Source organism: Fragaria vesca, linkage group LG3, assembly GCF_000184155.1.
Source record: "Fragaria vesca subsp. vesca linkage group LG3, FraVesHawaii_1.0, whole genome shotgun sequence".
Taxonomy (NCBI): domain Eukaryota; kingdom Viridiplantae; phylum Streptophyta; class Magnoliopsida; order Rosales; family Rosaceae; genus Fragaria; species Fragaria vesca.
Genome location: NC_020493.1, coordinates 9,673,558 through 9,688,283, shown reverse-complemented (window position 1 = coordinate 9,688,283; position 14,726 = coordinate 9,673,558). Strand labels below are relative to the sequence as shown.

The following is a 14,726-nucleotide window of genomic DNA, read 5'->3' as shown; positions in this document are numbered from 1 at the left end:
CGACTGTCGACAAATAGTTGCATATCTCCTTATTGGTGAGGAGATCGAGATGCTGAGAGTTCAAACTGAAATTGGCCATGTAACCGAACAAAACGACCCTGCAAGTTTATAACTATAACGACCAGCCAATTGCTTTGACATCATCGATCCTTCAAAATTGGATCATCCTATTAATTCTATATTCAAGTGTTAAACTTCAATAAGTTTTTGCGATGTTCCCCGGCCGGCCCTAAACTAGCTAATTATTAGTACCATTCTGAGTTTGTTATATATTGTTACTATTTTTGACTTTATAGATTTTCTTCACAACAAATTACAAACTTCTGCACTAATATATGAAGATTTGGCAGGATGGAATGAGGGAAAAGAAAAACTAGAGTGAAGTTCTTGGAGAAGAGTAATTATTCTCTGTACCCGGAACACCACGTGGCACTGATCGATCTAATTCAAGGCGGATATGAAATTAGCAGCAACTCGAAAGTTAAAGGTAGGGGGTAGAGAAAATGAACATCTGTAAATGTTTGGGAGATCTAGTCTAGATTAATTATTATCATTATTAATTATTCAGTAATATATTTATAATCTACATTGAAACGTCTAATTAACTGAAACCCAAATTAACTAAACTGTGTTTTATTTCCAAAGATCGAAGTGCCTCAATCTAGTGTGGATCCTGTGGTGAATCATGAATTTGGCACTACGTTCAATCCCAAAAAGGATCATATCTTGGTCTTATTGGAAATGGGGTCACCTAATATTATGATGATGATCATGATAATGTTACTGTGACTTTGGGGATAGCTAGCTAGCTATCTATGTAGTGCTTTCTTACGATTGTAAGAATGCTTGCTTGTGGCACCCATTTTCCATTTTTCTTTAACCTGGTTCCACTTCATTTCGGAGATTTAATTAAAAAGCTGTTAAGTGCGAACAATGTAGATTGCTAGCTGGAAAAAAGACTCTAATTCTCCAACACTACTGCTTAATTTGTTATTATGCACAAGCTTCCATTTGGGGCTTTTGCTTTGTTCCCTTGTTTGACTTGGCCATTGCTAGATGCCAGGGGGTAGCAATATTGGTCGCGCGATTTGAGTCAACTAATTAATATCTATAAAGGGTTCTTCATTTAGTTTGTTTTGTTCTGTCTTTTATTGGAAAAATGTTGTACAGCCGTGGCCAAGAGTTTCCAGAATCGATAAAGATGAAATCCATTAACATGTTATATATGCACTCGATTGTACTAAAGAATAGAAAACGAATGTTATAATTGATTGAGAACTATGTCGTCAGTAATGTGACCTCAGTTTCCATGCATATATGCATCCAAATATAATCGTTTTGCGACTTTGGGAGCTAGGCAAAGTTGACATTGCAAAGTACCGAGCTAACAATAATGATCTTATTTCTTCCTTAGCTTCCGGATAGATAAGAATACATGTGATTACCAAAACCCCTGTATATTGTGAGATTTAGTGGGGAATATTATTTGTGAAAACAACATGTTCCACTAAAACCTCGAACGAAGTTGATAGTTATTATGATTAAGGAAGTGATTGATAGAAGTGTTACGACCAATAGATCTATGTTTACGAAGGCGATACTATTAGAGCTTGGCAGGTGTTCTATAGTCCTCAAATTTTGTACTATAGGCACTAATATCCTTGCTCCCACCAATATCAAATTTGAACATCTCATTGGCTCGCATATATGACACTAACGAGTAGGAATGGCTTTCACGATCCGAACACTATGTAAATAGGGCATAACTATCATAGTTTGAATGACAAATATGGAATCATTTTTATTTTCGAAATCTATATATATATATATATATACTTTATCACAATGTAATATATCTCTGTTTGAACCATTCGTTTGTTATGTTGGTGCATGTCCAGAGTATTTCGTATAAACAATTGTGCTTGTTATTATTTCACAATTGTGCTTGTTTATGAATATATGTTGCCGACAAAGACTTACTTACATACGGGCTACGGTGGGCTACAACACACCCCAGATTTTAAGAAAACATTGTTTTGTTGCATAATTATAGTTAAAAAAAAGTTAAATTATGAAAACCAGCTCACCCCAAATTTCTATACTTAGTCTATATGTAATTGAACTTAGTCCATATGACTTTTTAGTTTTTTGAATTACATATATATTGTTTATTTTATTAAAAGCAGTTGCTCGTTTAATATATTTTAGGTTAACTTTCTTCTCTTTATTTCTTTTTTTTTTGTCGTTGTATACGTCTTCATTCTCTTTTGCCGAAATAGTCAAGTCAAGTGCCAAGCTTTCTCTCTTTAATCTTCATATATGATTCTTAGCTATATCGATCATCCTCTTAAAGTCTTATACGTGTCATATGACCTAGTTCTCAAATCTCAGTTGATTAATGTCTTGATCAAATTCAGTCCCAATTTCCCATCATCTCAAATCTCAATTGATTAATGTCTTGATAATCTAATTTCTCATTATCCCATCACACTGTATTTCTATTGATATTCTAATTCTAATCTCAATTGCTTGCTTGCTTGCTTGCTTGCTTGCTTCCTTTATTGTAGATGACTAATGCTAAATTGCTAATGATGTGTGTGTGTGTAGTTGTAATAGTACCAACGTTTGATTCATAGTTATTAGATTGTGTTTTTCTGTCTAGTTAGGTTTTACGATTATACTTTCGTTTACTGTATTGTTAGAGCGGTGTTTGTGTGCTTAGTAGATTTTGCTTCTATTTCAGAGCGTAAGGTTTAATTTGAGTATGTATGTTCTTTTATCTTTAACTTTTGTTATCGAATTTTTTATAAAATGTATAATATTGAATTCTTAATGATCAATTAACTACGTGATTATTTGATATATTTTTAATCTAAGATGTGATATGTAAAATACATAAAGAAAAAAATTAAAGAACTTTAAGAAAAAAATTTCAGTCCGCCCCAACCTAAAATCCTAGGTTCGCCATTGGTTGCCGACATATTGTTTCAATTAATCAAACTCGACCTCCTACAGTGATTAACCAAAGAAAAAAAAACCCAACCTATATATATATCTAGTTGAGTATATATGAGAAAATATGTGAAAATTGAACTTACACACATATATTAGCCGCAAATAAAATGGAGAAAATTCTATAATGTTTTAATGCATGTGAATGATGTGATGCATCAACTTTGTAAATTAAGTCCTCAAACTAGTAATATTAGTCCTTCAAGTTGTAATCCTAGTCCTTAAAGTTGTAAAATTTTCTAGTTACAACATTAGTAATCATGTGTCCTTAAAGTGGTAATTGAGTTCTCAAAGTGATTAAAAAACGTTGTTACAACTTTGATGACTCATATTACAACTTTAAGGACTCAATTACCACTTTAAGAACAAATGAGGACTAATATTGTAACTAATTTTTTTTACAATTTTATCGACTCATATTACAACTATGAAGACTAATATTACTAGTTTGAGGATGCATTTTACAACTTGAGGACAAAGTTATATTTACCCATAAAACGGTAATAACCTTTTACCTGTGCAAATGCATGCATTAACACAACCTATATTTACCCATGCATGCATTAACACAACCTATATTTACCCATAAAACGGTAATAACCTTTTACCTGTGCAAATGCACATGCATGGGAACACAATCACCAAAAAATAAGCATATAACCGTTTATACAGTTTTGTTTTGTTTTGTTTGGTCTCTTTATCTAATTTTTTTTGTTTTTATTTTGCTTTTACTATAACAAACTTTGGTTTTTTATTTTTATTTTTTATATATTTGTTGACTCATTAAGGATAGTTTAGAAAAAACATAATTTGGTGAATTTTTTAAGGGTGCGTCTATTGCCACCTCACAAACTATTTTACTCACCTCATGCGTTGTTGATTTATTGAAATACTAAAATACTCTGACGTAAAATTACAACAAGGGGCAATAAATTGTTACAAATTACAAATTTATTTCTTTTTCTTTTTTATCTTTTTGTTTTGGATGAACACAAATTTCATAACTCTAATCCAGACTTATCATATTCGGTCGTGAGTCTGAAGACACTAGCATTTAGTCTAATGATGAGGTAAACTGTTTGTATATTTTTTTTTCTTTGTTGATGATTCATCTATCCCTTTACTCATTATTTTTCATGTCGATTTTGTATGTAAATTCCCATGGACAACTACTGTACCGTATTTATGAACAACGGATAGATCAGTTCAACAAACTTAGAAGTATGGAAGGCGTTGCTACTAGAGATATATTTACATACATTGTGCATTTTGATATCGATTGATACCATTGAGTTGTTAAATTTGAGAGTTTTTTCTTGTTCTTTAACTTGGATTTATACTTTCATGTGAATTTTTGTTCACTTGGTGATTTTACTTACCTTGAGCAAATCTTAATTTGACAAAAAAATATGAAGAGAATGTAGGGTGAACAAAGTAGAATTGAGAAAAGGATGTTTTAGGTATTGTTAATAGATGAACAAAGTAGACTTACAATTAAAATTATATGAGTGGGGTATGAAGAGAATGCGGGGTGAGCAAAGTGGTTTATGGGGTGGCAATAGATGCACCCTTTTTTAAACACCTGACTTTATAGTAGTACTAGTCTCTTACTTGTGCATCTGCACGCGGATCCAAAAAAAACAATAACAATTTGGCATTTCATACATTAGTCGATATGTGTTCAAATCTATAATCCCTCCTTCCGAAGCAAATTGATTCCATGCATGTGTTTTCCCCTCCTTCAAGTGCAAATTTGCACTACTGGTAATCGAAAAGAGCTTCAAATTTGCATGTCAGGTTTCCTACATAATCTGCAAACATCATAATTATGAGAAATTTTATGGTACCTACCCGTATGTGATACCTACATTTACAAATGTGACAACGTATTTATAGTCAAAGTGGTAATACTGAGTCATATTGATTGGAATCTTGTTCTAATAATTATAATTACAAAATGTACAACCATTTTACAACTTTTGAACAAATTGTTCTCATAGTTGTAATTTTGTTTAACTTCATGTAAATAGTGTAAATAAATTTGGTAAATTTGTTCTCAATGTTGTAATTTGATTCATAACATTGTAATTTTTGTTCAAGTACATGTAAAATAAAAGTAGGATATACATCCCAGTACCATATCTTATCTCCATAATTATTTTAGAAATAACGATCTATTCATGACTGACATGAAAAAAGTTCCTGAAAAGAAAGATGTGGGAAATAAGAGGTCTGAAAAGAAAGCATCGACGAAAGAAAGCAACCAGATGGCTAGACAAAATAGCCAAATAGGTTGAGGTTCTAGCCTTGAAAGCGCCAACACAACTTGCACGTTAGGTTTCTCTAGTTCGTTGCCTATGAAGGGGTGGACTCGGTCCCAACGGTTCGGTTTTTAGGTTCGGTTTTCTTTTTCCTAGAACCGAAACCGATAAAAATATATAAAAGACTGCACTTGTCGGTTAACCTAACATCGGTTCTGTTTCGATGCAGTTTCGGTTACAAAACCGAATATTTTTTTACACTTAACCAAATAACATAAAAAATTAAAATATCAAAGTTGTAAACTATCAACACTTTAAATAAGTTACTTTAATGGGTTCAAATAAGTAATTCAAATGAAAAAGGGAAGCTAAAATTTATACATAATTCATTTGAAGCCTCCAACAATCATATATAACAAAAGATAAAACTACATGTGAAGGAATTCGGTTAGACTTGAACACTTAAAGACATAATCCTGTGTGTGAAAGCCTACTATTTATAACCCATAACCGATAAGAACATGACACGTAATGTATAATTAAGTATTAATAATTAATATATATAGAATGAATGTATGTCGGTTCGGTTCGGTTTAATCGGTTTTTAGGATGCACGGAACCGCAGACCGACACTGCACTACTCGGTTTGTGAGGTTTCTGGAACCGATTGCCTTGGTTCCATTCAGTTTCGGTTACTCGGTGTTGGTTACGGTGCGGTTTTAACCGGTTTCGGTTTTTTCGGTGCCTAAATCCACCCCTACATTCATATGCTTGATCTATTCATGACAGATTTTAATTGACTAATAATGAAATTGAATTGTTCACTAGTTTTGCTTTTTCAGAAAGAAATAATCACAACATAAATGAGAGTACAATTGAATTTGTAGTTTCAAAAAGCATTACAAATTTATTAACAAAGAAAATAGACTCAAGCAAACTCTCGTAATGAACATTGTAGGACATGCATATGATTCTTCGACATGATATAGTGACTTGGTACATTCAATACATGCATTTCTCATAATCCTAAATCACAAACTATACGGAAACTCATCAATCCAAAGTTTACACAAAGCTACATATGATAGGAGCATAAATATGCGACGATATGATGGTTAATTCCTCTTTTTACATTGTTAGTTTATCGTATTTTTTATTTGATTTAGTTATTTTTATGTTTATTAGGTGTTTCGAAGCAAAGAAGGGAATATGAAGCAAAAGAGGAGAAATCCTAAAGGAAAAGGAATCCATATCATGCAAGGAAAGAATTACGAAGATATGTCAGAAATTATCATCTAACTTCGACAGAGGATTGTGATAAGCTCACAATGATCCAGACGATGAGTTATATATCAATAGAAAGCTACGAGAGTCTACTTTCTAGAACTTTTTACGGATCGTCAATATCTATTTTGGAGAAGATGTTATGATCATTTTAGTGTCCGAATGTTAGTCTACCCGAATTTCTGATTTGGACCGAAACTTCAATTTCAAGGCCCAATCCAAATCAGCTGGCCCATGGACGGAAATTGGGGCTTCTCTAACCCTAATATCATCAGATACACAAGACGAGAAAGGAGAAGGAGAAGTCGGGAAGAAATAGAACGCAAGAATCAGACGAACAAGCTCTTCTCAAGGATTCTCCAAGCTCGGTTATTGTTGTCTTCCTCTTCCATGAACTCTTTTGTGTTTTCAATTTTCATTATGTGTACGTAACTAAACTCATAGTAGCTAGGGGGCTGTTGAAGCCCCTAGACATGATTCATAACATGCTTTGATTTTCAATTTGTTTTTGCAATTAATAAGATTGAGGTTTTGTTTACCGATTGTTCATCAATGAATTCTTTGTGTGTGTGCTTTGGAGGCCTACTTAGTATACATGCTAGGGTTCTAATACTTTGATTATTTGATGCCTGGGTCAATATCGGATCCCTCAAATTGCCTAGAGAAGTAATTGGTAGTTTTCACTAGCGAGTAGATGAAACCCTAGGTTTAGCAAGGCGCTAAGTTTATTACGATGCCTAGTGATTGCTCAAACTTTTTTCATGCTTATTGATCTCTGCTTGTTTAACCTAATAAACGTACCTTTAGGTTACAATGTTTGAGGATAGTTTAGGTGTAGAGCACTTCCTACCTAATGTATAAAGTAAGAAAGAGTAATAGATTGCGCTCAAGGGTACCGAGTCAATATGAGCATCTTCAATTGAGTTAGTTGGTCACAAATTGGATAAAGTGTGTTGTGTGTGATTGTTGGGGGTGGATACTTCCTCCCTAGCTAGTCTCATTATCTTGATTCTTAACTACTTTGAAATCAGTTTTCAGTTTTCTTATCTTCTGTCCGTCATCTTCCCGTATTTTATTTTACTATCAAATCAACTTCGAATCATCTCAAATTTTGTGTGCTAGACGCTCTGTGTGTATAGTACACCTCTGTAAATTTTCGTGTTTTTCTGAGTATTCTAGGTTAGGTTTTTCTTTTATTTTTCGATTGCTGTTCAAACGTCACTGCAGTCACGTTTTGTGACTTTTGTTGAGGCTTTTAGTTTAACTTAATCCTCTGCGGGAGACCCTTATTTCTCTATATTACAATCGACAAATTTGCAGGAGAATAAGGAAAATAAATAGCTTTTAATTTAGCTATCAACATACGTACTGTTCCAAACTTCCAATAACTGAGATTCATCTTCATTATTCTATTCTTCTTCCTGTTGTCCTAGCCTAGATCAATAAAAACAGGTAAATTGGACATTGTAGTATGGATAAATATGAAAGTATATAATGGAACAAAATATGGAAGGATTGAATATATAGATTCAATCTCATTTATCAAGTTAAAAGCAACAGACACAAGAACACAAAGTTTGTTAATAACAGTGTAAACCTCCCTCGTGGAAACGTTACTGAGAGACTTTTAAAGTAGTCCACACTAAATCAAATCCACTATAAAATAAGAATGATTACAGATCTATCAATTCAAATAGTGATATTCAACACAATCACTTTACTAGTATTCCAAACTAACTTGACCTTACAACTCATAACCCTATTCTAACTCTCTTTGAATCTGATACAACTATGAATGAACTGAACATGCCTTCTTTTCTTTTTAACTTCACTGATCTCAATCACTTATGCAAATGAATAATGGAGATCATATCAAACAAATATGAGAGATGAGAGAAATAGCATGAACACAATATCAACTCACAAGCAATGTAACAAAGCTTTTTCTATTCTCCAAATCTCTGCATTTTCAGTTTCTTAAAAACTTATTTATAGAGAAGAGACTTCACCCCCTCAGTTAATGCACATCAACACATATTGATTTGTTTAAGAGAATCACAACAATATGTCAACTATCACTTTGTTTTGATATAGAAAATATATCAATCAACTAATCTGCTATAATTTGGGAAAACACAATTTTTCAATTTAAACCAAAGTCATTTTAGGCAGATAAGATATTGTCCAAAACAAATGCATCATAGTTTAAAACAAATCAATTATAGACAAAGATATTTTTTATTTGAGAAACTCATTTGATGCAACATGTAATCACATAGAACATAATTAGAAAATCATGAATGTTATGTATAGTGATTTATCTTGTTTGAGATCAGATCCGTGAATCTTTAATCTTTTTTCTATAATTCTTTATCACTTTGATTTTGCTCTCTTCGATCAAAGCAATATCCTGTCAAAAGAATACACAAGATAAATATAAATCTTGATATCACAATCTGATAGTAAATGAAAGAATTTATAATCACATTAGAACTTCTTTCCTTACTCATTAGCATAACAAAATGTAGAGAATTTAAATCCAATATTAATACTAATCTCAAATCAGAATTAATAAGGAAGTTCAATCAGATATTCATGCACATAAAACCTAATCACAATATGTTTCCTTATTTTCCACACATACAAGTCCTAATCAAATTAAGACTTGTTTCTAACGTAGCAGACTAGTTATATAAGATAATTCTAATCCAACTAAATCAGAATTAGTGATAGAAATTATCATATCCAACTAGGAAACACATGAATCATGTACGTGCAAGGCATCCTAGCATTTTGTATAGGATTGCCAACATGAATATATACTAACAATCTCCCTCTTTGACATTCCTGTACAAAAACCATACTCATGCTAATAACAGCACCTTCTTGCTATCACCTAATCAACATCCAATCAGGAAGATTAATTAGTACCACTTTATCCCAAATAAATGCAAGAGATATAAATCAAATATCTATGAGAATATAATTTGATATTTAATCAACATAGACTTCTCCCCTTGCACATCAGACTCAATCATATCAGAATTAATTCTCACATAAGTCCTGCATCAATCAAGCTATCAAGACATGTATATCAGTATACCAAAATATCAATAAGATATTTAAAGAATTCCAATATAATTAGAATTTCATTCTATTCAACTCGTTTTATGTAGGGACCCTAAAGTACAAATGTGACAACATAATAAAAACAGAAAAATAAGAATCACCATTTTTTAGAATCAATGAGATAAGAATCACCCTTGCTGAGCGCAAAACTGATATTTCAACGTATCAATGAGATAAAATATTCACATGTTGATTTCGTTCTTGACCTTTCAACGGACATTTCAGTTTGCAGAATTCGCTTTCATACCTTTCGCACCATGTATCGCCGAATTGCATGGGAGCGGTTGAATAATAGTTCTAATTGAACTGCTCCACCATTCATGAGATCAAATTGCCGCTACCATATTTTATATATCACCACATTCTTTATTTTTCTCCACCGTAATCTCATATATTTCTGATTTTGGTTTATATTTTCTGTTTGTTTTACCGTAGTACCCTTCTAACATATATATATATATATATTTTCTATTTATTGTGTTTCTGTAACAAATAAGTTATTTAGGGAATTCATAAAATTGGTGAAGCCTTTAACACTAAAAAAGTCTGGCTTTCTAATATAGTAGAGATAAGTAGTAAAGATATACGAAACCTCGATGCATGGACGACACATACAATCAATACCGGTAATCGCGGCAAGCTAGGTTAGCTAGCTGATCAATTTGTCCGACTAAAAGTTGGAAAAAGATTGTGTATGGCACTGAGTAGCTACAAAAAGTGATTTTGATTCCTTTCTTAAAGCAAGATTGGCTTCAAAATGTTGGTTCATTTTAGATAAGAGGGTGGAGAAAAACCACCAATTTTCCATGCATGCATAAGCCTCTAATCAAATCTCAGTCGAGCAAAAACAAAAAAAAAAGCTTAAGTAACCCTCTAATCAGAATCATGTAAAGACGCCCGCAGTTAAGGTGGAATAGAAACCTTAATCATCACTTTGATCAAATCAATCAAATCATGCCTCCATAGAAACACCACTATTAGGTACGTTCCCACATTTATATTCCACTATATATGCTTCTTAATTTACAAGCATGCACTGAACTAATATTGATATTATTTTTGTGTAAATATGTGTGTATAAAATTTTGATTCATCGGTAGAACAGATGAATCAAATAACCTTCATAATAAGAAATGCTAAACTAGTTGAAACCACTTGATGGACGAATTAATTCATATTTCAAATACAAACACTACGACTAGCTTGTTAACTAGATGGTTGCTAGCTGGAAACTTCTACAAGGACGATGCCCTCTTCAAACATCAGTCTCCTCATTTACTCAATCAGATAGACATAGTTAATATTATAGCGCTGCACTATACATATGTATCAAATCTCAGCCAGCAGTGACATAAGGTAAGTACACCAGACTTGCCATAGCTTCTTGCAGCCAGTCCTCCTCGTCATATTTGATCTGTAAATTTAGGTTCAATTAGTACATGATCAATACTTAACATCATAATATAATTATCATAATAAGTTTTTGGAAACTTAAGTAACCAGTAAAATAAGTCGGGATCCTATATGCAAGATTGTTAATTTCCTATATCATGTAAAACTCAGTTTCCCTAGCTACTAGCCAGGAAGAATGGACAATGAAGAGAGAGGTCAGAATTATGACAGGCAGGTTCAGATGTTTTAAATTTTTATTTTTTATTTTTTTACGTAAAATCATAATAAAAAAAGAAACACAGTAAGGTATAAAAATTAGTAAGTACCTGGACAGCACCGCCGCTACAATACATGAGTTCAGATCTGTCATTACAAGCATGATTACTGCAATCGGTGTCAATCTTTTTTGGTGCCATTTCTTGATGAGTTGAATCTTCATTAGTTAGCTGTTCATTACTGTTCCTTGCAAATCTCCCACGAACTCGGACTCTTTTATCAGCTAGGGTTTTGCGACAAGCATACTGTAACATAATAGATATAACCACTATTAATGAATATTTTCTATTAAAAACTTATATGGTAAAACAATATTTCCTTTATGTATAAGCTGGGATGTGTACCTTAATGGTTTTGTTGAAGTTCCTTTGGTTTCTTTTCTTCAAATACCTCTCAATCCTTTCTTTCCTCTCTTCTTCTGAATACCGTCCCACCTTCATATTTGACTGATCTTCCATTGCAGGCACCTGGTTTCCTTGATTGAATCCCTAAATATATACAACGAAATTGTACACAATTAGTATTTAGTCATTAATATATGCGCACAGTTAATTATATATCCTTGCACCATATATATAAGCACATTGCACAAGCTCAATATGCATGCTTACCCAAATTTCTTGAACAGCTAGGCCAAGAGGCTTAGAATTAGCAGGCATGAATCCAGTACAGCATTCCTGATCCCCAAACTGATTATTGCCTTTATTCATTTTATTGTATAGTTGGAGGTAAGAATCACCACCAAAGCTGTGATTAAGCCCTGAAATTGCATTCAACCCCAGATGACTATACTCTGAAAAAGAAACAGGCGCCACAGCGTCTTCCGAGAACCCAAGTAACTCCGGGAACGTTGCTGCCGCTCCCATGGTACACGACGAGATGTCAGACTCCGGTGACACGACATCAAAACTAGCTGCACCATTGTTCTCACAGAACATTGGTACCAGGTTATTTTCTTCACTACCACTAGAAGCCCACATTGCTCCACTCATAACCGGACCGCCGCAACCTGTTGCCACAGCCGGAGTTGGGTAGCCACATAATTCAGAAGGGAGAGAGTAGTCATTATAGAACTGAGAATCCATGGAGGTGAAGAGGGGGGAGGAGGGAATCTAAGCAACTGATGAATGTTACTGATCGATCTGAGCTACCCTCGTTTGGAATTGTATATATATAGCTAGCAATATGCTGGTAGTGCAAACTGTCTTTAAGCAAGTTGTTCTGCCAGAACTATTTCGAGCACTGATGACTGAGTGGAGGTGCTACTTAATTAGACAGCAGAATTAATTAGTTAATCTAGCAGCTTAAACATAGCTAGCTCTAGCTAACTTCAGCAACTGTCACTCTAGGTACTGTTTTGGTGGAGCTGTAAGCGCGTAATTTAAGTTTCTGTTAATTTGTTTAATTAAGGCTAGGGAAAACTAAACCCTCTAGAGTCTAGAGAACTACGAGGGGATTTCTCCATTTACAATTGATATATGCTTCTAGTTTTGTTAGCTAGGTTGCAATACGTGGTTTCTAGATCATCATATATATACTCAATTAGGGTTTAGAGTATATATCAATTATGTATGTTTTTGATTTTTTCGATAAGTTTCGTCACATAGAGTTGATACAATGTTTGTTTGTTTTTTGTTTTTAAGCAAATAGGAATGACAAAGCGACGTAGAAAAATTATAAATAATGGAATTCTTGTGAACGAATCCTTTGGCTTTTGGTCAAATGTACATATTTGTTTGAGTGGGGTAGCCAACTAAACCATAAACTTTATGAACGTCTGTAGAAAAAAGATTTTACATGAGAGCAATAAGATCTTGATGGCCCAAGGTTTTCTATCTTATAAGCTTGCATGCATCCGACAATCTGGCCGGTTTTCCATCCTAAAAGCTTGCATGCATCCGAAAATTAATCAGGTCTCTTGATGAACCAGAGTCCCAGACTCTGTAAAGACTGATATTTTTTACCATGCCAGCGTCATATGAACCATGCATGTCCTAATGCTCAGCAACCTATCAATAAGAGACTTATGAATGTCATGGCTCAAACTAAAGTGGGAAATAGAGGGACTCATGTGAAATACTCTTCTCTTAGCCTGTAATAATTAAAGCTGTACATGCACAAGTACTACTACAGATTCTCACCAAAAGAAACGAAAGACCTTGCCTACTTCAGTATTTATAGACCAAGAATCTAACACATGGTCTTGTATGATTTCTGTATCAACAAATCAGGTATAACATATATGCCCCCAATCAAACTTGACCACTTCCCGATTAAACTTGATTTTGCAATGCATGCCGTGAAAATTATTTAGATCAAAACTAATTTGGATGTCCAAATGTCTTCATTTTTCCTTTTTTCTCCTAGCTAGCTAGCATCTAATTAGTTTCATATCACGATTATTCATTCATTTTCAAAATCACTTTTTGAATATCACTACTACAAAATAATCAAGAAGGAAGCTTCGTTTGTTCATAGAATTACATCAAACTTATGCATGGCTAATGGTTAAAAGTTAATGTCCACACAAACATTTTCCCCATATATTCTTTATGCAAGTACAGTGACAAAAATATCATCACGCTTCTGGCCTAGAGGATCTTTCACTACTAGAAAAATGTTCTTAAGCGACGAAAAAAAACAAGCAAAGTAATTTCCGTCGCTTAAGTAACTTTTTAAGCGACAAAACACATTTTGTCGCTGAAGTGAACACTTAAGCGACAAAATTAGTTTTGTCGCTTAAAAAGTTACTTAAGCGATGGAAATAAACTTTTGTCGCTTAAGTAATTACTTAGACGACGAACAATGTTTTACTTAAGTGACAAAATTTTACCGTGTAATTTTTTAAAAATTACAAATAAAAGCTGAAGAACTTAGGCGACGAAACCAAACACTTTTGTCACCCAAGTGTCAATGCATAATTTTTTTTTTGTCTCCAAAGAGTTAGTGTATAAATTGACATTTTTTTTTGCTAAGCTTAATAGAGTAAACAATTTTAAGACTGTGAGCATTGACGGTTCTAAAAATGGAGCTTTGAAGAATCGTTAATTAACGTTTTTGTTTTGTAAGAATTTCGGTTCTATAGTTGATTGACGTGATCAAAACCTTACCGAACTTCAAACTAGTCAATATTTTTTCTACATACATATTTTCTTATACGAATTATATCTAACGGTCGTTTTCTTCAAATTCAATTTCGCTACTATACTTAAGCCATACCACTTTAGTCCACATAGAACAAGTTTTGCACTTCTATTATTTTTCAATTTCAAGCTTCAATATTTTTAGTTCAATACCACTTTAGTCCACAATATTTTTTTCTATTTAAAAAAAATTAATGCAATAAAGCATATGTTAATAAGATAAAAAACT

The 14,726-nt window shown here is 33.2% G+C and overlaps 1 protein-coding gene and 1 pseudogene across 2 annotated transcripts in view; both read right to left on the bottom strand.

Annotated features, from left to right (window-relative positions):
• LOC101292394 overlaps nt 1-14,726 on the bottom strand; it is a 1,325,780-nt pseudogene that overhangs the window by 1,204,984 nt on the left and 106,070 nt on the right. The window lies entirely within an intron of this gene.
• Nucleotides 10,809-12,499, bottom strand: LOC101304258. Its single transcript, XM_004294087.1, has 4 exons — nt 11,966-12,499; nt 11,699-11,842; nt 11,405-11,599; nt 10,809-11,100 (listed from the first exon to the last, which is right to left on the bottom strand). Exons 1-4 carry the CDS (start codon nt 12,437-12,439, stop codon nt 11,023-11,025), a joined length of 891 nt encoding a protein of 296 aa, XP_004294135.1. The 5' UTR covers nt 12,440-12,499; the 3' UTR covers nt 10,809-11,022.